At 50.3% G+C, this 22,430-nt stretch overlaps 1 protein-coding gene across 6 annotated transcripts in view; it reads right to left on the bottom strand.

Moving 5' to 3' along the window:
- PKNOX2 (PBX/knotted 1 homeobox 2) overlaps positions 1-22,430 on the bottom strand; it is a 305,484-nt gene that overhangs the window by 10,627 nt on the left and 272,427 nt on the right. For all 6 annotated transcript variants that reach the window (XM_021063089.1, XM_021063090.1, XM_021063088.1 and 3 more), the window contains 4 exons: positions 22,126-22,314; positions 10,222-10,351; positions 9,650-9,747; positions 8,716-8,835 (listed from right to left, as the gene is read on the bottom strand). In XM_021063089.1, coding sequence (XP_020918748.1) covers positions 8,716-8,835; positions 9,650-9,747; positions 10,222-10,351; positions 22,126-22,314 — 537 coding nt within the window. The remainder of the gene's footprint in view (positions 1-8,715; positions 8,836-9,649; positions 9,748-10,221; positions 10,352-22,125; positions 22,315-22,430) is intronic.

The raw sequence follows: 22,430 nt of genomic DNA, 5'->3' as shown, positions 1-22,430 counted from the left end.
TGGCCTGACTTCTGGCTTCCTGGTGGGCCTTCCACCAAAGCTCTTCAGGTCCAGAGCCTGAGCCGCATGGGAGAGGAAACAGCTGTGGCCGTGAAAAGGGGCCATGTGGTTCCCCAGGCGAGGAAAGGACTCCATGTTCACGGGAAGGAGGGTCAGTCCCTTAGGTCAGCAAGGATTGCAGGCCAGACAGGACCATTGATGATGAGTCCAGAGACCACCCTCACCCGAGCGGCTCTTCCTTCTCTTCTGCCCAATTCTAGATCCCAACTATCCTTCCAGGCATGGCCCACGTCTCAGCTCCTCCACCTAACCCTGCTCCCAACATCAGAATGTCCTTGAGGTCCCTGAAGGCAGAAGTCTTTACACCAGTGCTTTCAGGATGGCACCTAATGTAAAAGTTAAAGGTGTGCAGAGACAGGGCCGACTTTGGCCCCAGGGTCATTGGGAGGCAGCGGCGGGCAGCCTGATTGGTTTACTCTCATTTTCCATGTGTGCCATCCTGAAAAGGGTTGGGAAGCTGGTTCTGTGGTGCCATATCCCTCGGTGAGGCAGCCCTTTGATGGCTGGGAAGCTCAGCAGTTGAACTCAAGTCTGCCTCCCTGTGGTCCAGATAGGGAGCAGGGCCTGTCTTCTGAAGATGCCCAAGAGGATGCAGCACTGCCCCTCAGCTCTTGTTGGGAGTTGCCGCCCCTTCTCAGATGCTGACAGCTTTCTGGCTAACTGAATATTCTCACTGTGGAGAGCGTGCTTGATGTGGATTCTGACTGAATTCTCAAGGCACCTATGAAGTAGGTGTCATTATTCCCATTTTACACACTGGAACATTGAGCCCAGAGGGGTTAAAACTGGTCTAGGTTACACAAGGGGTAAGTGGCAGCGCCGGGACCTGCATCCCCGGTATCTTTAACCACATCCACTCCCTCTCTCTCAGGCACTGCACTTTTTAACATGGTATTGATTGCCACGAGATAATACTTTCATAAAGTGGAAAGTATTATCTCCACTTTATGAAGAGGAAATTGACATCAGAAAAGTTCATTGACCTGCTCAAGTGAAAAATGGAGCAGGGCTTGATCTCAGGTCTGTCTGCCTTCAAAGCCTTATTCCTAATACTGTACCAGGCTGCTTTAAAGGGATTAATCTTTTCTGCAGACCAAACATCCCCAGCCTTAACCATTCATCATGTGACATGTTTCCTGTTGGAGTCATTTGAGCAGACATTTCCCCATCTTGGCTGTCCTTCTCTGGATACGACTTGTCAAAAGGACCTTTTGAAACCTGATGCTCAGACCTAAGCACACTATGCTGGATGCGTCTGACCAGCAAGACGGTCAATCCCCTCTCACCGATATCCATCCTCCACTCTCCAACCACTTGCATGTGCATTGGTGTGACAGCACTCGATCACATCATGGGTTGGTCGCTCATAGTATGTATATGATTTATTCCCCCAGTTAAATCATCAGCCCTTTGAGGGCTGAAATCTCATCTCATACCTAAAGCTTAGGTGTTAGTGGAAAGATGTGTTATTTGGAACTTAGATCGCATTTTCCCTTAGAAACAAGTCTTTTTTTTTTTTTTTTTAACAAGCAGTTTTCCGCGCCAGCTTCAAAGGCCAATTTAGTGAAAGAAGCCCCCAGGATTCAGGAAGAACAAACAAGGGATCTGCCTCTACTTCCAGGGGATGGAATGAGACCGGATAAACTCCAAGCCTGTTCAGCACAGGCTTTGTCAGCTTCTCCCTTTTTTGCGTCCTGAGGACTCTTCCTGGCCCCTCCTCTCACAAATCCCAGGGTCCTCATGTTACCCCACATTCAGCTTCCTGAGTCTGAGACCTCTGGCCTCTAGGACTTCATGGTCAAATCTCCTGCAACTGTGTTGATGATGATGTAGATAAAGCTTTGGTCGAGGGTTTAGAAGAGGCTGAAAACAATTGCTAGGAACCTTTCCTTGGGCAGCCTGTTCTGGCTTACCTCCTCAGAAGGCTGCATTAAAAAAATGTTCTAACCTTCATCTTCTACCACTAACAAGCACTGGCACTTTTCCCATGGAGCTGCTCTTAGCTGAGTGTGTGTAAAAACCAAGCTTTTGAACTCATTCATACCTAAATGGTGAATGAGTGATGGCCCCATGGCCTCGCCACAGGCAATGTGACAGGGATTGAGTAATTTTAAATGGGTCTCTGATGAGTGAGATTTCAGTTAAGGTGGTAAAGGAAAAAGGAGCAGACAAGATGTTCCGGAACGAGAATGGTTCAGTCTCCTCAAACCATTCTTGTTCAGTCTCCTCGAGCCATTTTCTTGCTTTTTGAGGTGCTTACTTTTCTCCCCAGGTTCCCCAGAAGGGTCAAGATTTCTCTCAGCATTTTCCAAGCGAGAGCAGATGATGGGGCTCCCAGAGTGAGACTGGAGGCATCTGTAGCAGCAGTTGTGTCTGTATCAGGACAAAGCACTTCCACGTCTAACACCCTAGTCTAGCCTCACAACAGTACTGAGCTGGATATTAATTTCCATTTTACAGCAGAGGAAACTGAGCCTTAATGAGGTCACGCACTTCACTAGAATCTCCTGGCTAAGTAGAGGGGACAGTGACACTCAAATCCAGATCTTGCCTCCTGAGTACTATGCCTTCTCCATAGACGGCACTCTTTCTGTTTGTAAGAGGCACCCCTGCTCTAGTTCAGCTGTAGATGGAGCCTGTGGGTAGGTCTCTGACAGGGACAGATGCATGCTCCCTTTAGAGTTTAATGCAATGCTAGGCACAGGGAAGGTGGCAAGAATGTTTGCTGAGTGACTGAACACAACACCCAAAGCATGGACACAACCAACAGGATTTTACCTCCACATGTGCTCCTGGAGGAGAGCCTGTGGGCAGGGCACACACTGTAGCCAGGTATGCAGCAGCCCTGTTTCTTCCAGCAGAGATGAACCCAGCATGTGAGGCTTCAGCCCTCAAGGATAGCTGGGAGTCTGACAAAGAGCCTCTAATATAAGCAAGGGCTCAGAGTCATGCAGTATACACAAATGCTCATGCAGCTTTACTCAAAGCCAAACAGCTGAAACAACCCAAATGTCTATTAACTGATGAATGGACAGACAAAACGTGGTCTATCCACACAGTGGGATATTGTTCAGTCACACACAGGAATGAAGCATTGATGTGCATTACGACATGGGTGAACCACGAAAAACTTATGCTAAATGAAAGACCAGTCACAAAGATCCCCTATCATACTATTCCATTTGTGTGAAATATCCAAAATAGGCAAACCCATTGAGACAGAAAGTAGATCACCAGTTTCTAGGGGCAGTGGGGATGGTGACAGCTAATGGGTACAGCTTTCTTTCTGGGAGATGAAACATTCTGGAGTTAGACAGTGGTGAACTTTGTAAATATACTGAAAGCATGATGATGCAGGAAGATGCTTGATTGGCACCTGGTGCATGGCAGTGGCTGATAGAGGAGGGGCTCTTTGGATGGGTGGCAGGGCCTCTGGGGCTCAGTTTCCTCTCTAGGAACCCTCCCCTCATGCCCACAACCCACTACCCCTGCAAGGAGAAAATACTCTGCAAAGTTGCTCAGGTGCTCAGGTGTCAGCACCAGAGAGGACAGTTGTATTTTTGATAGAAATGAGCAGAATCACCCAGGCAGGACAGGGGGAGGCTGGGATGTGGAGCAGAGGGGATGCCAGCAGAAGCTGGGAGATGGGAGCGGGGAGCAGCGCCCCTCCCTCCCACCTCCATGGAGAAGACCCTCTGCCAGGGTTTTTCACCCCCCCTGCATTTGCCACGGAATGACTGCTTCCAGCAGGAGTTTGGCTATTATCAGCCAAAATGCCATAGCAAGAAAATCTCACTGGATTCTTCAGGGATCCAGAAGCAAGGAGCTAATGGATGAAACCATCCTCATCTCACTGCAGCCTAACAGCAAAAGCCCTGGGATTTAGGCTCCATCTCAGGAGCACGCTATCATCTGAATACATTTCTGTAGCTGCTAGTGCCATAGAACAGTAGAAATGACAAGAAGCCTTGGACTTGGGACAAAAGGAACCAAAGAATACTAACTTCTGCCAGGGGGAAAGAGGACAACAGGAAAAAATCAGCATTTACAATAGAAGTTCTAATAACCAATCTCTATTAAACAAGTCTGCAGGTTACATAACACTCTTGCTTTCTTCTGTCAACCATTAGAACCGGGGTTCACACTGTCCTGAAGGCATAGGTTGCTTTGTAGAATGTTCATTAACCAATTTATCTGCTTCTCAGGAAGTCAGCAGTGTTTGTATTGACTAGTTTATGTTACTTATGCATGTTACTGTAATTATGTAACTTAACTATTCTGTAAACCAGTGAAATATGAATGCAAAAAGAAAGAGTTATTGTTGCTACGAAAAAAATTTTAAAGCATTTTATTTATTTATTTATTTAGTCTTTTTAGGGCTGCACCAGCAGCATATGGAGGTTCCCAGGCTAGGAGTTGAATTGGAGCTGTAGCTGCTGGCCAGCTATGCGGGATCCAAGCTGTGTCTGTGACCTACACTGCAGCTCACAGCAACTCGGGATTCTTTAGCTACTGAGGATGGAACCTGTGTCCTCATGGATGCTATGGATGCTAGTCAGATTTGTTTCCATTGAGCCACAATGGGAACTCTGTGTTGCTAAGAAAATTAAGGGGAGTGCTTTGGGAAGACCCCAGACTCAAGCTGGCTTAAAAGTGAGAATGCATGAGACAAATGGAGAGGCTGGGATACAGAATAAAAATCTGAAAGATCCTACAGCCAGATTACTTCCCCAATGCCAAAGTTCTTATTTCATTTTAAAGATGAAATTTATGGATGTTAAGTTATAAGGAGGGGTTTGTGAAAGTAAAATGACTAACTTTAATCAGAAAATGACCTTGGCCCTCTATCAAAACAGTAGCAAATAAATATACTATGCATGACTTTTTTTTTTTTTTTTTTGCTTTTTAGGGCCACATCTGCAGCATATGGGAGTTCCCAGGCTAGGGGTCAAATTAGAGCTGCAGCTGCTGGCCTACACCATAGCCAAAGCAATGCCAGATCTGAGCTGGCAATGCCAGCTCCACAACCCACTGAGTGAGGCCAGGGATCAAACTTGTGTCCTCATAGATACTGGTTGGGTTTGTTACTGCTAAGCCACAATGGGAACTCCTACCTATGACTTTTAAATCAAAATAAAATGTATCTTTTTAATGGCTGTTCCTTTCTTCAATCAACTTTCCAATTAACCAATCAACAAATTAGTTGTCCCCACTGTGCTGGATACGAGAACATTTACTGATACTGAGATCTGCCCTTTTTCATACCTTTTCTATCCTTCTTTCCTAAAACTGAACAGCAACTTTATGTCTAATACAATGTTACCAGAGTCGCATTCCCCAAGAACTACAGACTCAGAGTTGTCCTTCAAAGCAACAATGAAAACAAGGGTGACTCAGAATGATCAAATGTTTGGGAAAAGCTTCAAGCCATACTTCCTCTTGCAAGTTCACAATGCCCCTTAGTACACTAAGGATAAAGAAATAAGCTAAACTTTGTATAACCCAGACTTCCCAAAACTTATTTCATCATGGTACCCTTTCTTGGGAGCAACACCTATAACAGCCAATAAAGATACACACTTTAGGAAGCAATGCTTTAGGGCTCTTGGGGAGGTTTTAAGTGTGATCCCTATTCTTGAACAATTTACACCTGAGTCAGAGTTACAGAACATATAGATTTGACACACACATATATATACACACAGAAGAGGTTAGTATTAGTCAAAATATTCTTAGGGTCAAATGATGGTAAATTCAGGAGGTGTTACAGATCAGGACAACAGGTCAGCCATCCACCTCTAAACAACTTTGGCAAATGTTGGGCCTTAGCCTCGCAAACTTGCTCTTGGCTGTAGAAAGTTCAAAGGCAACTCACATTTCTTAAGTGTGATCGTGTATTGGGCATGGCTCTTGACATATGTTATCTTATTTCATCTTCGCAACCATGGGAAGTGGGTACTATTTCCTTTTTCAAAGAAAAGAGCGATGGCCCAGCTAGTGGGACAGCCTCAATGTATACCCCTATCTGGCTTCAAGGTCTGTTTTCTGTCCACTGTGCCCTGTCGCCAAGGGGGTCCCTAGAGCCTGGCCTTCTCCACATCCTCTTCCTCGTTGTCATCCCAGAGCTTCAAGTTCTGACTTTAAAGACTCAAAGCTCACTCCCTTGTCCTCTCTCCATGGCTGCTGTGAGGACAGCAGTACACTGGGGAGGGCTTGCCACTCTTAAGGGTTTTATCAACAGTATCAATGCTGAGCACTCTGAGCTGGAGGGTGCGGGCAGGAGGGTTCACTCGCGCTGTCCAGAGGTCCCCAGCATCGTTCAAGGCCCTTGCTGTAGTTCTAACCGGGTGCCTCTCTCCCCTCTGCTTTGTGCTCAGCTGCTGTCTTCTCTTCCTTTCTCTGCCGTCCCAAGTGCACAGGAGGTGGGGTGGAGAGCAAAGTCCTGAGCTATAGAGGGGCTCAGTGGGAAGGTGGGGAGAGGCAGGGTGGAACTAAGGGTGGGTCCAAAGTTCGAGGGCAGGCACAGCAGGAGGGTTGGAGAGTATGACCTTCCACCTCAGGCTGAAGACTTAACTCAGGAGGGCGTGGGAGGCAGCTGAGGTGACAGGTCTCAGGCCTGGCCCCTGGGTTCCCCTCCCTTCTACACTTGCTTTTTCTTCCCTAAGAAGTGAGGTTGTAGGTGTGTTCACATCTGTCTTCAAAAATGCATAGAGGTGGGAGTGGGGCGTGGGGAACTCACATTTATTTAGGCCCAGTGTGCCGGGCTCTTGGCAATTATTTCATTGCTTTGTCATAATCTCCACAAGAGGTGAGTGTGGCCAGATCACAGAGTAAGAGGGAAAGCCTAGGTGTGAAGCCAGTTGGCTGTCTCAAAAGGCCGAGAGATTTCTACCACACCTGCAGCCCTACAGTTATACATTATCACGGCCTAATGCGTGGGGCCCCCTCTAGGTCCATGGCTGGGGTAGCGGGGAGCCTGGGTGCCCCCACTTGGACTGTGACAGGTCAGTGCTCAAAGCCAGAACCCCCTTAGAGAGGCCCCTTCCTGGGGCTGGGCTGGGAGCTTAGCACTGACTCCGGGGTCTCAGGGCCCCAGGTCCACCTGAGTCTCTGGCTCTCTGACAACATGGAAGGGAGAACAGACCAGAGCCCTGGGCATCCCCACCTTAAGCTCCAGATCTGAGGTCAGGATTAGAGACCAAGGCTGGGTCTGGCTGCCAGGCTTCATCCCTGGGCTTTAGAGTCGGTGTTCCTCAACCGAACCCTCAGCCTTCCTGCTTCTTCCTGCACCTTGCCTGTTTGTTCCCAAGGTGGTGCTTCCTCAGCGAAGTTCTGGGGTGGCCCCAAGTCCTCAAGTCCCCAGAGATGATGGGTGGGGGTGGACAGCAGTGGGGGATGCAGAGCTTCGGCCCCCAACTAGCACCACAGAGCAATTCTGGCCCTTTGCCAGATGGGCAGACCCCCTGTTTCCTGGGCAGAGATCATAAGATTCCCCAAATCCAAGGACTGCCTAGCGTGGGCTCCATGTTTTGGGGACACTCCCATTTCAAATAAAGGGCTGATGACTGACTGATTGATTAATCAGTTCCCACGATCCACTGGATTTCTATTCTCTCTGAAGAAAGAGTTCCCTGAACTCTGGACCATCCCTACACTGTGCAGGCCAATATGTCTACAGCCCCAAGCTTGGTATTTGTCTTCTGACTGTGCATCTCTGACAGACCAAGAGTTTGCAGACCACTGGGAGCCCGCTTGCACTTGTTCAATCTACCTTCCCACCCCAGACACACCCACACACACACACCCACACACCCACACACATACTCAGCCGCTCAGCCCACACAGCGTCACTGGCTTTCTTTATTGCTCCAGCCCTTGAATGGTGCTAGGAGGTTACAGTTTTGAAGTCATTTCTGATAGTCAACCCAAGGCCTGTCTGTTGAAACTAACATGGCACACAAATACAACTACCATCATGTAGGCGAAAATAGCAGGTGCCATATAAACATGACAATTAAACCCAAGGCTGTGTTGTTATTTTATGAAAGCAACTGCTCTGGGTCTCTGAGCTGAACTGGTTACGTGAGGCTGGAATTTCGGCCTGGTCCACTCCTCCAGGGTGGCTGGGCTCGACTACGGCTCCCCAGTCTGTGCCTCCTTTGGCTGCTCAGATCAGAGGAAAAGGGCCACACATTCTCTGCTTCTCCCAGTGCTGAGGACTTGGGAAATATGAGTCCTAGTGGAGAAACAGCACTTTCTTCCCCAGGAGAGGGCAGGGGTGGGCATGGCTGCCTGTGGGGAGGAGGGTTCTGGGCCAGTAACCACAGCACTGGCCCCTTGGGAACCTCATCCTGTTCGTGAAAAAACAATGTACGCTTGCCCCGTATTTAACTCTGTTCAGAATGTGTCTGTCCCCAGTCCCTCACCAATGTCACACTTTTCTGAAGCAGTGGCAGCAAGCCCTAGGGTCTCCCAGCTTTAGGTCCCACTTAAACCTCCCTCTGACCTGGCCTCTGGAAGATGGTATCCCTCCCAGAGGGCCTCTCTTGGAGGCCATGCCCTCTGCAGATCTGGGGGTGACAATAGAGTCTGGTGCCCAAGGGGTTACTTATACCCCACACTGCAACTCCACACCCCCAACACACACACACTCACCATGAGATGCTGGAAGAGCCAAGAACGCATTATATTGGTGGCATGCTTGGGCAAGACTCCTCGTTTGTTCTTGGACTTCTTATCCTCATTGTCCAGGAGGGAGGTGAGGTCAAGGTTAACCTTCAGGGCACGTGGAGAAAAAATCAGCATCAGCAGCCTTGCGGGCCAGCAGCTAGGGACCTGTTGCCATAGTAACGGCAGGCTCTCACTGCCAATCCCCTTTCCCAGCTCATTCTGAGGGCCCTGGGGAGGTCACCTTTCCAGTTGCCTGGCACCAGCCCCTCAGAGAATGGGAGAAGAGATGAAGGTGGTGAAGGGGGGGAGGAAAGAAGAGGGGAAAGGGGGGTGAGGGAGAACAGAGGAAACAGGGTCATGGAGAGGGCATAGTAGAGAGAGATTTGCTATAAACCATCCAATAGTTAGTAGTATTTCTGGGGTGCTTTATGGTTTGCAGAGTTTTCCTATCCATCACCATGGCCAGCCCTCACAACAGCCCTGTAGGCTGGTGAGGAGTATGCAGTTGGTGTTCACCCCTCTTCTATGGATAGGAACGCTGAATCTCAGAGGGGTGAGGTGGCTTATCCAAGATGGCAGAGGTAATGTCAGATCTCAGGCCTCTAACTTCAGATCTTCTTACTCCCTCCTCTCCCCGCCCTATGTACACTCTATCCCCCTGAGCTAGAGTGGATCAGAGTATGGACCAGGACCAGGAAGGGCGGGGTTCCTCCATGTAACCCCGAGAGGCAGCAAAATCCCCGGAGTTAAAACTTTCCCATCTTCTTATCTGTAAAGTGGGAGTAATGATACCTCTTAGAGGAGTGATGAGGATGTAGGGAGTTCCTTTAAAGAGCCTAACAGAGAGTAAAACATCACGGTTGCCCTCCCCCAGACCCAGGCATCTGTGCACACGCCTATACTATACACACACACTCACCTGTGTGTTCTGGATCTGGATGGCTCCCTGGGGGATTGCCTGGGTGACCACCTGACCCTGGGAGGTTACCATGGTAACCGGCTGGTATAAGGCTCCACCTGAGGAGACAACCAGTTTTGGGGTCCCCTGCCATAGGGGTGGGTAGGAGTGAGGGCAAGCGGGGTTCCTGATTCACTTGGCATTCAGGTGTAAACACCCTCTACTCTGGAGGCATTCAGCCCCTGTGGGGGAGGGGGGAGGGAGGATGGGTCTAGAGAGTAGAGTCTCCCTGTGTGTTTGGGGGAAGGGCTGATAGCCTTACTTGGTTGGTCTTTGAGGGGGCTCATGAGACTTTGACCCAAATTTGCTCCAAATTTGTCCCAAGCCATCATAATCAGGTCTTGGAGCTAATCATCTATAAGCTTACAGAACACTTCAGTAGAGAAACTCAGGTGGGAACCCCTCCCTTGGCAGGGGGCACCCCATCCCATTTCCTAGGACATCTTATTCAGTGTCCTGCCCCCCACCCCTGGAATTCCCTCAGGCCACCCATTCTCCTCCCAGGGGTGTTCCCCACAATCCCCTGCACAGACCTGACACCACTTGTGAGTTGACGGTTGTCATGGCGATGTTGCCCTGCTGGAGCGCTGAGGCTGGGACCACAATCCCCTGGGGGTTATTGGAGACTCCAGACATGGAATTGGGGGAATTCTGCAGGAGGTCCTGGCAGTAAGGGAGGTGCGTGGTTTGTGACAATGTCACTAAGAGCTTAGATGTCACTGCCCCAAATCCCTCCTCTCCCCTCCCCCTTCCTGCCTTCCCTCCTCCCTCTTCCTGCTCCTCCCAGCCCCAGATCCAAAAGGTGTTTCTCATGGCACCCTGGCAAGTGCAAATAAGAAGGGTGCATATTAAAAACAACCAACCAACAATAGTCATCCATTCAGCTACTCCATTCCCCTGCAAACCTGAGACATAAATTATCCTACAAACCAGTGGTCCTCACCTTGGCTTCACTTTGGAAGTTCCAATGCTGATGCCCAGAGATTCTAATTTAATTGGTCAAGGGTGTAGCTGGGGCTTTGGGGGGTGGGGGAGGGGGATAGCTCCCCAGGTGATTCCAGTGTGAGGCCAGGGCTGAAAACCAGGCTTTAGCTGCTTGGCACCCAGTCATGCTTCACACTCAATTGTCTCCAGATGCCTCCCTGCCCCCAGGGCCTCACTTCCCTGTACTTATGTCACAGCATTTATTACACCGAGCTTCACACACAAAGCAGCTTCAAATGTTTTGTCTCTGTGTCCTTAGCACCTAGCTCAGTGCCTGGGAAGTCAAAATATTTGATACAAAATAATAAAAAATGGCCACCTGGCCTCTTCATAACCTGTCTTCTAGGGAATCTCATATGAGGCTCCCCTCGGCCAGCCTTGGGCACATTTCACCCCTTCTTTCCTCTTCCTCAGGCTCCCAGTAGAGCCCTCCCCAGTCTCACTTGGCCCCGCACTGTCACCTGCCAGCCTGTTTCCTGTGGACAATCCAAAGCCACTAAGAAGACCATTTTTCTGGCACCCTCATCATTGCCATTTAAGAGCTGGGCAGTGGGTGACTGGACTTGAGGCGGAGGGGCTCAGGCACACACAGGGGGCAGGAGGCTCACATGGGCCTCCAGGAAGGGCAGCGAGGCCTCCTTGCAGCTGGGGCGGGTCTGTGAGGAAGCACCTGGGTGTGCGAGGTCGGGGTCTCTGATAGAACGAAGAGTAGTGGAGGGACCCTCAAGGGGTCCCACCGGGTGGCTTAGCGCCTCCGACCACGGCTCCTCCTGTGACAACAGGGCTTGCACCAGGTAATCTGCCCAATGGCCGGCCGTGCAGGGCTGGTCTTCGAAAGCCCAAAGCCTGGAATCACAGGTACAAGCCATGAGGGCTTAGACAGGAAAAAGGTCAAGAAAATGGTGGGGAAAGAGGGCCCCTGGCTTCCTTGCTTTGGTTTTAGAGCTGGGAGCAGCCTGGACCTTCAGGCTGCGTGAAGGTTAGAGTGTGGAGTGAAGGGAAGCAGACCAAGGAGAAGAATCAGAGGCCCAGGTCACAGCCGGGCACGGCCCCTCCCAGACCCTGGCATCCAGGAAATCAACACTCCCTCAATACAGCTGCTTAACCCCCCCACCCCTACCGCTGCATATCCTCAGAGCTGCCTTTTTTACTCTCCTGGACTGCCCAGGGATGGAGGAGCATGGGCTATAAATAAGCAACTAAGCAGCACCAGGGCTGGAGTCTGGCTCCCCCGCCTCCAGGGCCCGGGCTTCTGGGGTGGGGGTGGGGGTGGGGGTGGCAGGGAGGAGGCCTTGCTTCTATGCTTGGCTTGGCTTGGCTTGCTTCTGCTGTGACCTTGGGGAAGGGAGAGGGCGGCTTCTGGCCCGCCTTTTCCTTTCTGGACCCTGTGAGGGCCTCCCCACCAGTGAGGTTTATTCTTTGAAGAGAACTCGGCCTTGCAGCACAGACAGCTCCAGTACAAAGCTGAGTCTGACCCGCAAAAGCCTAGAAATTGGGAGGGCCCTTACAAGCTGAGTATTCCAACTCCCTCAGGTGCAAATAAAGGAACTGAAGCTCAGAAATCCAAGTGACTTGCCCAAGTGCCCCCAGCTGGGTAGCAGCAATGGGACTAGAATGCAGCCTTCCTTCATTCACAAATACTGGTTCCCGGCCTTGTGCCAAGAACTGGCCTACAGTGTGCTCCTGGAGTCACAGGGGTTCACCAAGTAGTTATTGAAGGCAAGTTGAGCAGGTCAAGACAACCAGAACCCAGAGGCAGCATGGACACCAGAGGAAAGATGGGGGATTTGGGAATCAGCAGCTTGTGGTCCTCCGGTGGCCTCAGTCTCCTCATTTATAAGGGGTCTCTGGTCCAGTGCTGACACCAGGAGCCCTCAACCCCTGACTTTCCAGCCGTGAGTCAGCTCCAAGGTTGAGCTCCCCTCGTCCCAACCTCCTAGGCAACCATTCTCACAGAGTAAACCAGTACTGAGATTAGGTGAAGCTGAGGCAAGCTTGGAGGGTAAATTTAATGGCAGGGTGAGAGTGAGGAATTGACTCTATGCCACGCACCCTAAAACTAATGACTATGACTTTTCAATAATCTCTTGTTTGGAACCAGTGCTTAGCATTGGGGAAGGATATCTGGGAATTCCAAACACAAAAAATGGTCCCAGGCTTTCTTACTCCCGAAAAAAAAAAAAAAAATATATATATATATATATATATACACACACACACACACACATATATATATATATATGTGTATATACATATATATCCATAAGGTTAGGGAAACACAAGCAAAGACGGTAAAATAAATACAAGATGGTAAAATAAATACAAGATGTATGCCTTGGGATTCAACCAGCACATTTTTATCAGCCAAAGGCAACAGGGTGAGCTATCACCTGGATATGTCATGGGCTTATTCAAACTCTGGCTCTTTCCCGGCATTGCGGCTTGGCTACTACTATTTGTAAATATGAGCTGCTTCACAAACCTGTCTGAGCACTGTGATGTTTTTAAAGACACAGTTTCTCAGGGCCATTGGCATAGCATCAGTAATCTGTGTTTTTTATTACTTAATTTTATTTTTTATCTTTTTAGGGCTGTACTCGCAGCATATGGAGGTTCCCAGGCTAGGGGTCAAATCGGAGCTGTAGCCGCTGGCCTACACCACAACCACAGCAACTGGGGATCTGAGCTGTGTCTGTGACCTACACCACAGCTCACAGCAATGTGGGATCCTTAACCCACTGTGCGAGGCCAGGGATGGAACTTGTGTCCTCGTGGATACTAGTTAGATTCATCTCCACTGAACTCTGACGGGAACTCCTAATCTGTGTTTTTTAAAAACCTCCCTCAGAGAGTCCCAAAGATCAGGTGGGGGTCTGAAAAATATTTATTTGTTCTAAACACTAACTATTAGAGAGTATTCATTCACATGCTATTTCAGTTTAATCTCACCGCTACCTATGGGGACAGCAAAAGAGAGATTCTATTTTCCTGAGAAGGAATTGAGGCCCAGAGAACCTCCTTGAGCTGCATAGCTTGGCCTTGAAACCAGGTCTTCCAGCTCAGAGTGCAGCACTGATGCTTTCAGAGAGAGACAGAGATGAGTTTTGGAGTCAGACAGCCAGCCTTTGAGATAAGCACAGTGCCTGGCACATTTAGGCATCCAATAAATCATTTCCCACTTCCTTTGGTTAAAGTCACTCCATGAAGGAATGGCACAGCCAGGGTTTAAGGCCTGTCCTGGAAGTCATAGAACAGAGTGGGTTCCTCATTTAGCAACAACAGAGTTCCATTCGGGGCACACATCTAGCTGTGGTGGTCTGTCCTTGCCACATGACCCTTGTTCCTGGACCAAGGCCAACCCCAGAAGTTGAAACTGCAATCTTCATCCCAGACTAGCCCCATGACTTGACATTGGAGCTATTTCTGCACATGCCTTAGTCTCCAGTCATCTAGAGGCTTTGTCTCTATGGAGACAGTGGCGCTGGGTCTCTGGGGAGAGTTGACAGGTCTTTTCTGAGGAAGGGGCTGCTATGGCAGCAGTGGGAGCCCCCTGGGGAGAAAATGTTGGCTAAGCATGAAGCTAAGCATGCTTCTCAACAGCCTCCTCCTGGGGCTCATCAGACACCAAACCAGGTGGATGCAACTCTGTCTAGACCCAGACAGAGCTGTTTCCTGCCAGGCTCCTTGGCCCATAAAGAGACGAGAAGCTCATTTGGTAGTTTCAGTGACATTTTCAACTCCCTGCTAGAGTTGTCCAGGAACTAGGGGATGAAGGCTAGTTATCCAGCCCAGGAATGCTTTGCCTTGTTCTACCAGGAACATGGCAGTGGTGTCCCCAAGCCTCTGGAAACTGCCAGAAGCCTGGGAATCATAGGACTTCCTTGACTTCTCTGGTGGAGCCTTTCCCTCAAGTTGGGGGGCGTGTGGTCTCTTACTTTCTAGTAGTAAGATTTACATTCTAGTAGGAAATAGGCCAAAAAGCTGAAACCTTGATGGAGTTTCCCAGGAATGATGTCTCTTAGGGCATGGACCAGGTGGCCAAGAAGTCAGATGGAAACCCACCTGCTGGTCTCCCTGGAAGCCATCCCACTCCTGCTCCTTGTGAGCTGTTTCCCAGAGACACAGAAAGGCAGAGAGTGCCCTCCCCCCTCCCCCGCCCCAGGAGGAGGCAGGACGAGGTAGGGGAGCAGCTTTAGGATGGCTGAGAACTTGCCTCTCCTGGATGTCACCCGTGGATCAGCTGCCAGGCCATTAGTCATTCTTTCTGAACCACGGAGGTCACTGGGTACATTTTAAAAAGAGGTGACTTGTTCAAAAGGAAGCCCTTACTATAAAAAAGTGAAAGGTTCTGTGATTACTTTTGGAGGTGAAGGGCAGGTGGCAGTGGGGAGCACAAATGAACTGCCAGTGACTGTGAACTCTGATCCTGTGGTCTGACATCAGTCCAGGAGGAGCTGTGTCAGCCCCACCAGGCATCTTTCTTCACTGTTAACAGGGAAAGGTCTTATGTGGCCTGGGAAGACTGAATTTCCACTAAAGGAAGAAATTCCTGGAATAAACCGTGACGGGAGGAAGAAACGAAGGAGTGAAGGAAGGGGCTGATTAGAAAAGATTTAAGTTAATTTTGAAATGGCTAGAATTTTTATCATACTAGGATGCCTGTGGAAACAGGCGAGTGAACTGGATGACCTTGCAAAAGGCCCTTCCTGTTGGGCATTTTAGGAAAACCAACACCATTCCCTAAGATTTATTGTGTGTATTTGGGGGCGACAAGGGTGTGGGGGGCAGCCGGGAACAGCAGGGCCCAGCTGTCTGCCATCCACCCCCAGGCCACTAGGGGTCTCTGCTGATCCACCAGCCCAGATCGTGCGCCCCAAAGCCTCCCAAGCCTCCCAGGAGGATGGGTTTGTCACTAACTTGCTGGGGCTGAGGGGTAGCAAGCTGGTTCTGAGCGCCTGGCTTCTGCTGGAGAGCCTGTCTTGACCCACCCTGGGCATGCCCTTGGCCCATCCTCTTGACTCTTTCAACTCTTCCTGTCGGCCTGGTGTACCTGGCACCTGGCACACGGGTTCTTTCCCGTGCATGTGTCTTCCCTCCCTCCCTGCTTGGCTGCAGGGTTTCTGAGAGAAAGAGGGGTCTTTCTTTGAACTCCCCCAACCTGCCTAGCACAGTGTTGGGCCTGACCGGGCTTTGGCCTGGAAAGGGGTGAGTGTGTGCCTTAGTAGGGTCAGGAGGTTACTGTTGTCCCCAGATACCCCGTTCTTGGCAGCCTCCCTCTAGCTCTGGCAGAACCAGTGTCCTGTCTTGGGCTGGGAAAAGCCGGGTTCCCAAACCCAGGAAGCCAATCACATGTAAACAAGCCACCTAATCCTGTTCTTGTCCCACTCTGCTGGGAGCTTTCGTCTCAAGGGAAAGGCACTTCTGGCCTGTGGAGACAAGTAGCAGCTGCTGCTCTTAAGGAACATTCTTCTCAGAAGGAGGAGGCCTCTCAGGTTTCCTAGCCTGGAAGAGCCACCGTCTCGTTGTCCTGCCCCCTGAACTGGAGGGCAGGGGGCTAGGCACTGAAAAGGGACAGCCTCAATGCCTAGGGCAGGAGGAAGGCAACATAGCTCCCGGAATTCAACTTCCTATCACTTGGTCTGGGGGTGTCCCCTTTCCATCTCAGGGGTGACCTTTCTGGGTATGTCACTCCCCCTTCCTGTGCCCACCTTAAAACTCACTGGTCAAACCCTCAGCCTCCTGGGCCACAGGGCAGAACTTCCAGGGTCTGGGAACAGGTGATCGGCCCCACCCCTTGGCCTCCTGCTAATTTTGAAAATGTAAACTCCTTGCAGGTCCATAGGCAAGTCCACCTTCCCCATATTGGGGTGCACTGGCTAGTCCCCTTCCTCTTTTTGGAGAGGAACACAGCTGGGGAGTTTTATCTGCTTGGCCAGGCCCTGAATCTTGGAGCTGTGCTTCCTTTGTACCTCTCCCCTCCCTGCTTTCAATCTATTGATTGAAATCCAAATTTTTGCTTCCTAGTGATTGGTTTCTTCCTCTCTAGTCTCAAAATCCCTACTCTACAAGCCAGGTAGTGTCACATCTCCCCACCCAGGCCCAGGACCCCTGGTTCTCCTTTTTCTATGTCATAGAAACATTAAAAAGGAGCCAGTAAATGAAAGTAGACTCTGGAGGAACCTCTCCCTAACTGCCACTTAGTAGGTGTGTGACCTTGAGCCAGCGCCTTAGCTTCTCTGAACTTCCATTTCCTGGGATGTACAATGGAGAAACTAGAGTGCACCTTGCAGGCTTGTTGTGAGGAATAAGCAAGATGATCTAGGTAAAGCACCTGCTACATTCACTGTTTGAGACCAGGATGCTCAATAAACACAGACATTCTTTCCTTTCTCTGCTGGTTCTTCTTTGAGCATTTTGAGAGGTGGCAACTCAATTAATTTGTCTCCAAGTCTTACCCCATTGCCTACGTTCCCCACTACCTTTAAAATCTTTGGCAATTGGCTGTGATTATCAGCATAACCCCCACAAATCTGGCTGCAAGATACTCCATCAGTACATTTGCAGGTTAAAGACTGTGTCCTTGGAACCCAGCGGGCACAGTAGGTGTGCAAGTAGAAGCACCAAGCACGAGGGTGTGTTGTTCCACACTCTACCACGCCTCCTTCTTTCCAGGGATTATGAAAGGCTGTCTCTGTTCCTTACCTGCTCCAGTTCTCTCTGCACTGGGAACACTCACACCGAGAGTTCTACTAATTGCCCCCCACTCCTCCAGACCTCCCTGAAATGCTCCTCCCCATCCCCCACCCTGGGAAGTCTTCCCAAGGAATCTCCCAGTGAAGCTGCAGCTTCTCTAATCATAATAGGCTTTGAAAATCCTCCTGCTGGCCTATCTGATCCCTACTGAGGTTTTCTCATCCTGTTTCTGGGCAGGAACAGACCTCAGCCATGAGGATGTGCAGGATGAGACCAAGACCTGGGCTTTCCCCTGAGGTTTGGGGGTGGGAGGAGACAGATGCTGAGTGGTGACCAGGCAACCTAGGCCACACACACGCTTGGCTCAGTCCAAACCCCTTCCCTCAGCTGCCTTCCTGCCCTTCCTCAGTGCCCCCTGCCCCTGAGCCCTCTGTGCTCACATAACTAATCCAGATCCTCAGGTATGACTCAAGCTCCCTTCCGCTGAGACAGGGCACTCATCCTGGACACTTCATCATGTTCTCCCAGGACCTGGCACAGTGCATACAGTAAGCATCCTCCAAATGCTTAGCAACTGAAGGAGAGCCTTGGCACAGCCTGATCTGCCCTGAAACAGGACCAAGGTTTCGTCTCCACAGAGAAGGAGGGATGGGCTTCAGGTCAAATTAATGCTTGAAAGTGGCGGGATGTAGGGTCCCACCAGTGGAGTGGTTTAGCTTGTGCCGTCGAGGAAGACTTCTTTACTGAGGTCTGCCCTCCCAAGGAGCCTGGGTATCATTAGTTGCAAGCAGAACAGGATGGCCTCCTGGGGAGGGGCAAGAACAGGCTGTGGCCCAAGTGCTTGGAAACTGGTTCAGCTCTCCTGCCTGGAGACTGGTTCAGTCTCCCGCATTCCACCCCCAAAGAGAAAACTTCCACATAGAAATGGAAGGTCGAGGGAGAATATGCCCAAACCCTACAAAGCTGGATGGGGACACAGTGGGGCACCCGATGGTGGGGTGGTTTAAATAAAAAAGTATCTCCCACTTTGCAACATGAGGCTGAATGATTAGCACACAGGCAAAACCATGAGCCAGCAGTTTGCAACAAAGCTGGCGGGGTGTTTGGAATGTTGATCCTGAGGATCGTGTTCCAGAGGGGAGACACCCCTCCCCAGGCCAGGCTGGCGCTCGGTGAGGCTATTTCAGGCTGGGGGGATTAAGGACAAACCATGACAAATGTGTGTGCAGACACACACACACACACACACACACACACACTCACTCACACACACACAAGCCCCTACACTCCTCTTCTCTCTCCTCTCCCAAGTTGGCTCCTGTGCCTAGACCCCAGACCTGCCTCCTGCGCCGAGTCTCAGTGAGTGGCCCCTTCCTGGGAAGTCCCTGCATAGCCCCCATGCACTTCAGTGAGGCAGGGATGGGAACCTGGCCTGAGGATGTGGATGGGACAGTACATAGCATGTCCTGCTCACCTTCTCCTTCCCAGCACCTGGGACGCCGTGCTGAACCCACACCTGTCCTTCCTGCCCACTCCCTGGCCACTACTGCTGCCATCTCTCCTTCCATCTCTTTTCTGCCTCTGTCTGTCTTCAGCCTCGCTTCCCTCTTCCTCTGTCTGTGTCTTTTTCTCTTCGTTGCTCTTTTCCTCCAGTTCATCAGCCTCTTCTTACCTCCCTCGGGAATGCGACCCTTGCTACTTGTCTTTCTTTCCCTCTGTCTTTCTCCCTCTTTCCCTTCCCTCCTTTGCCTTCCTCTTGCCTCTCTTGATCTCTCTCTCTCCATCTTTCCACAGATATTTACTGGTTGCCTACCATGTACCAGACCCTGTGTGACTTCCATCAGGTGTGGGTTCTAAAAAGATCTAAAATACTGTCTCTACTCAAAAAAATTCTTATCTAGGAGAGAAATTGAGGCTTACACAAGGGACGAAAACGTGATGTCACATGCGATATTTACTACGTAAAGGGCCCACGGTGCCCAGAAATTGGTTGAGAGAAAGAAAAGTCCATTATGGGTGGGGTGTCAGGGAGGCCTCCATGGGGAGAGCAGCCTTGTTACCGCCCTTGGGAAAGATGCTGGATTTGGCCCTGCAGAGATGTGGGGGCATCCCCCAGACACACGGGCATGGAAGAAACATACAGGAGGGCCTTGAATTTCAGGTGAAAGGATATAAAAATTCTGGGGGGGGGGACGGCAATCAGAGGTTTCAAGCAGAAGAATGATGTGACCGAGCTTTAGAAGGCAGAGCCAGCAGCAGAAGCCCAACAGGCATGTGTATGTGAATTGTTGTGTGTATGCATGTTTGTGTAGTGAATTTGTGTGTGCGTGTGCACGTGCATGTGTATGAGAGCTGTGAGGTCACCAGAAAAGGCAGAAGAACAGGTTAAGAAGCTCTGGCAGTAGCTCATGTGTAATGACCTTATTTACTCGCTGAAGCCTGAACCAAATGGGTGGTGACAGGGCGGGGGCATGAAGGGACAAGTTTGAGAAACAGCAAATATGACCACCTCACTAAGTGTCTTCTCTCTTTCTTGGTGTCTTTGTTTTTGTCTGGTTGTCTGAGTTCCTCTCTCTAAGCATATCAGAGGCCTTTCTACAATAGTGAACCCAGGGCCAGCTTCCCTGGCAGGCAGAGATCTGAGGCCGACCCCACAGGAACCTGAACCCTGATAGGAATCAGGGTTCCTGCCTCTTTCCTCAGAGTGCAGAGGCACTGAATGCTGGGGTTTCCCAGGAGGACTGATTTTTTCAGACAGCATCTCTGAGGTCTGGCTCACCCCAGACAGAGCACGTGTGCTCCTTCTCTGCTAACCTGCATCTCCAGGGCCTCTGCTTCCTGCAGATGAACTTGTTAGTCCTGGGACTCCAGCCCTGAGGGGGCCGCCGTGGCTGCTAGGCCCTCTGGCCATCTTCCCCCACCCCCGGCTCCAGCTACCCTGGTGCCCCCCCAATGCCAGAGCTCAAGGTGGGGCTGGGCGGCCCAGGAGGGGAAACCCACTGCCTCTCCAAGGACCTGATTATTTCCAAAGACTTGTGCTAATTTTCTGATATGATCCTCACATCTCTGTGAGGCACTAAATCCTCATTACTTTTCCTGACCGATGCATTCTAATTAGATCAACACTTAAAACAAATTCACAATAGCCACAGGATGGCTTTCCATCTCATTAACTCCTCACTTATTATTTTCATGAAAATTACTGATAAAAATGTGCATCTCCATTTGGTGAGGCCTCACAGCCTCCTCGGCTCCTATCTTGCATCTCTCCCGTCACCGGGGCTGCGCAGCGTCACCATGGTAACCCACAATAATAGAAACTAATAAATTACAAACGAGATGCTCGTTGAGCAATTATTGTCCTCTTTTATGCAAGTTTCTTGCTAATTTTGATCATAAGGGAAAGTACAATAAGACTCTGAAGGAATGAGTCTATTTCGAGAGAATATTAGCAAGCAGAAGCCTGGGCGGCTGAGTTTAGATCTGTAATAAAGTGATTTGGTGATTTCAAGCAATGGGAAGTGGAAATAAACTTCCTTCCTTGTGTCCCATGCAGTACTCACTATAGAGTCCTGCAGAGATCCCACTGGGGTGGGTTTGATGCGATACTTGTCAAAATGCACAAGGTGTGGCTGGCCTTCTAGAGGGCACTCTGCCCCTCCCCCTGCCTCTGCCAACCTAGAGAGATATATTATACATGTTGGTCCTTAAGCTTTTTTTTCCCTTGCACCTGCAGCACTTGGAAGTTCCAGGGCCAGGGATCAAACATGAGCCACAGCAGTGACAAAGCTATATCCTCAATCCGCTGCACTACCAAGGGAACTCTCATCCTTAAGATTTAAGGATAAAAATGGCACCACCTTTCTTAGGCGCTCTTTCTAGCACCTCTCACCAAGCATTCTTAGAAAGTTTACCCATAACCCCAAGCCTGGCTGTCTCATGGGAAGAGGCCACTGCAAACCTCCTGGGGGACCCTCCATGTGTTTGTCCTAGACTCTGGAGCTCAGCAGGAGAAGAAAGTGGTGAGCCTATGGCTTATGTAGACACCAGTGAGTCTGATGGAAAGGTAGCACCAGAAGCTTTCTAAGTTTATAAGTTTTGGGACAATATTCTGTCCAAGAGAGAGCCGCCATTCTCCCCTAGAGCACGTAGCCACCATTTCCACAGTCCTCAGTTCCCAGGATGAAAGTGGCAGGTGAATCTCAAGAGAGATGACTTTAGGTGACTTACATAGTGACCTTGAAACACTGCAGGGTAGTGTGTGCAATTAGCAAATGATCGGGGAGAAGCTGTCCCGGGAAGGCTGGCTTACGCTATTCTGGGCAGGATTCAAGGGAGAACCAAATCCCCTTCCCAGAACAGAGAGAGTGCATCAAGCCACAGCCCCCTCGAGAAGCCATGGGGCTGGAATGTGTCGGTCTGTTCCCAGCTCCGTCCCCACCTCATCCTCCAACAAAGTGCCCCATTTCCTTAACACCTGTGCTCATTGCTTGGGACATCTTGGACCAGGAAGCCAGGAATCACTTGGTACATGGTCCCTCTCGGATCTGGTCATCCTCCAGGGAGGGCCGACACTCTGGCATGGTGAGCTCTGGGTGGAAAGGGGACTGTGCTGTCTGACAAAGATCAGAGGATGGACCTTCTGGAGAAAGGATCTAGTGAGTCTGGACCACTTTCCCAGGTTTCCACAGGACCTGCAGACATTCTGACACCTGGCTTAAGAGCCTGGATAGGAGATGAGACCCAGTCCTGTGTGTTACCTGTGAGTGAAGGTTTATGGAGGGCTGGTTGGGGGAGTAGGGCCCCCCGAGGTCATTCCTGAGCAGGTTATCACTGTGCATCTTGGTTTTGAGGCAGGTGATGTAGCGGTTACAAAAGTCCTTGCAGAGTTCATTGACTTTCTCCAGCTCCAGCAGGTGGATTCTCAGGACCTGGATTGCCTTCACCATCTGTGGAAAGGGAGGAGTGGTGAGCTCAGGTGTCTGGATTGCAGTCCCCTCGATGCCTTGCCACCCCAGGCCCCAAGCACCCCAGGAGAGGAGTCTCTCCTTGCCCTAGGCAAACT

Source organism: Sus scrofa, chromosome 9, assembly GCF_000003025.6.
Source record: "Sus scrofa isolate TJ Tabasco breed Duroc chromosome 9, Sscrofa11.1, whole genome shotgun sequence".
In the NCBI taxonomy this organism is placed as follows: Eukaryota; Metazoa; Chordata; class Mammalia; order Artiodactyla; family Suidae; genus Sus; species Sus scrofa.
Note: the sequence above shows the minus strand (reverse complement) of the source record. Positions and strands in the feature narration are given on the sequence as shown.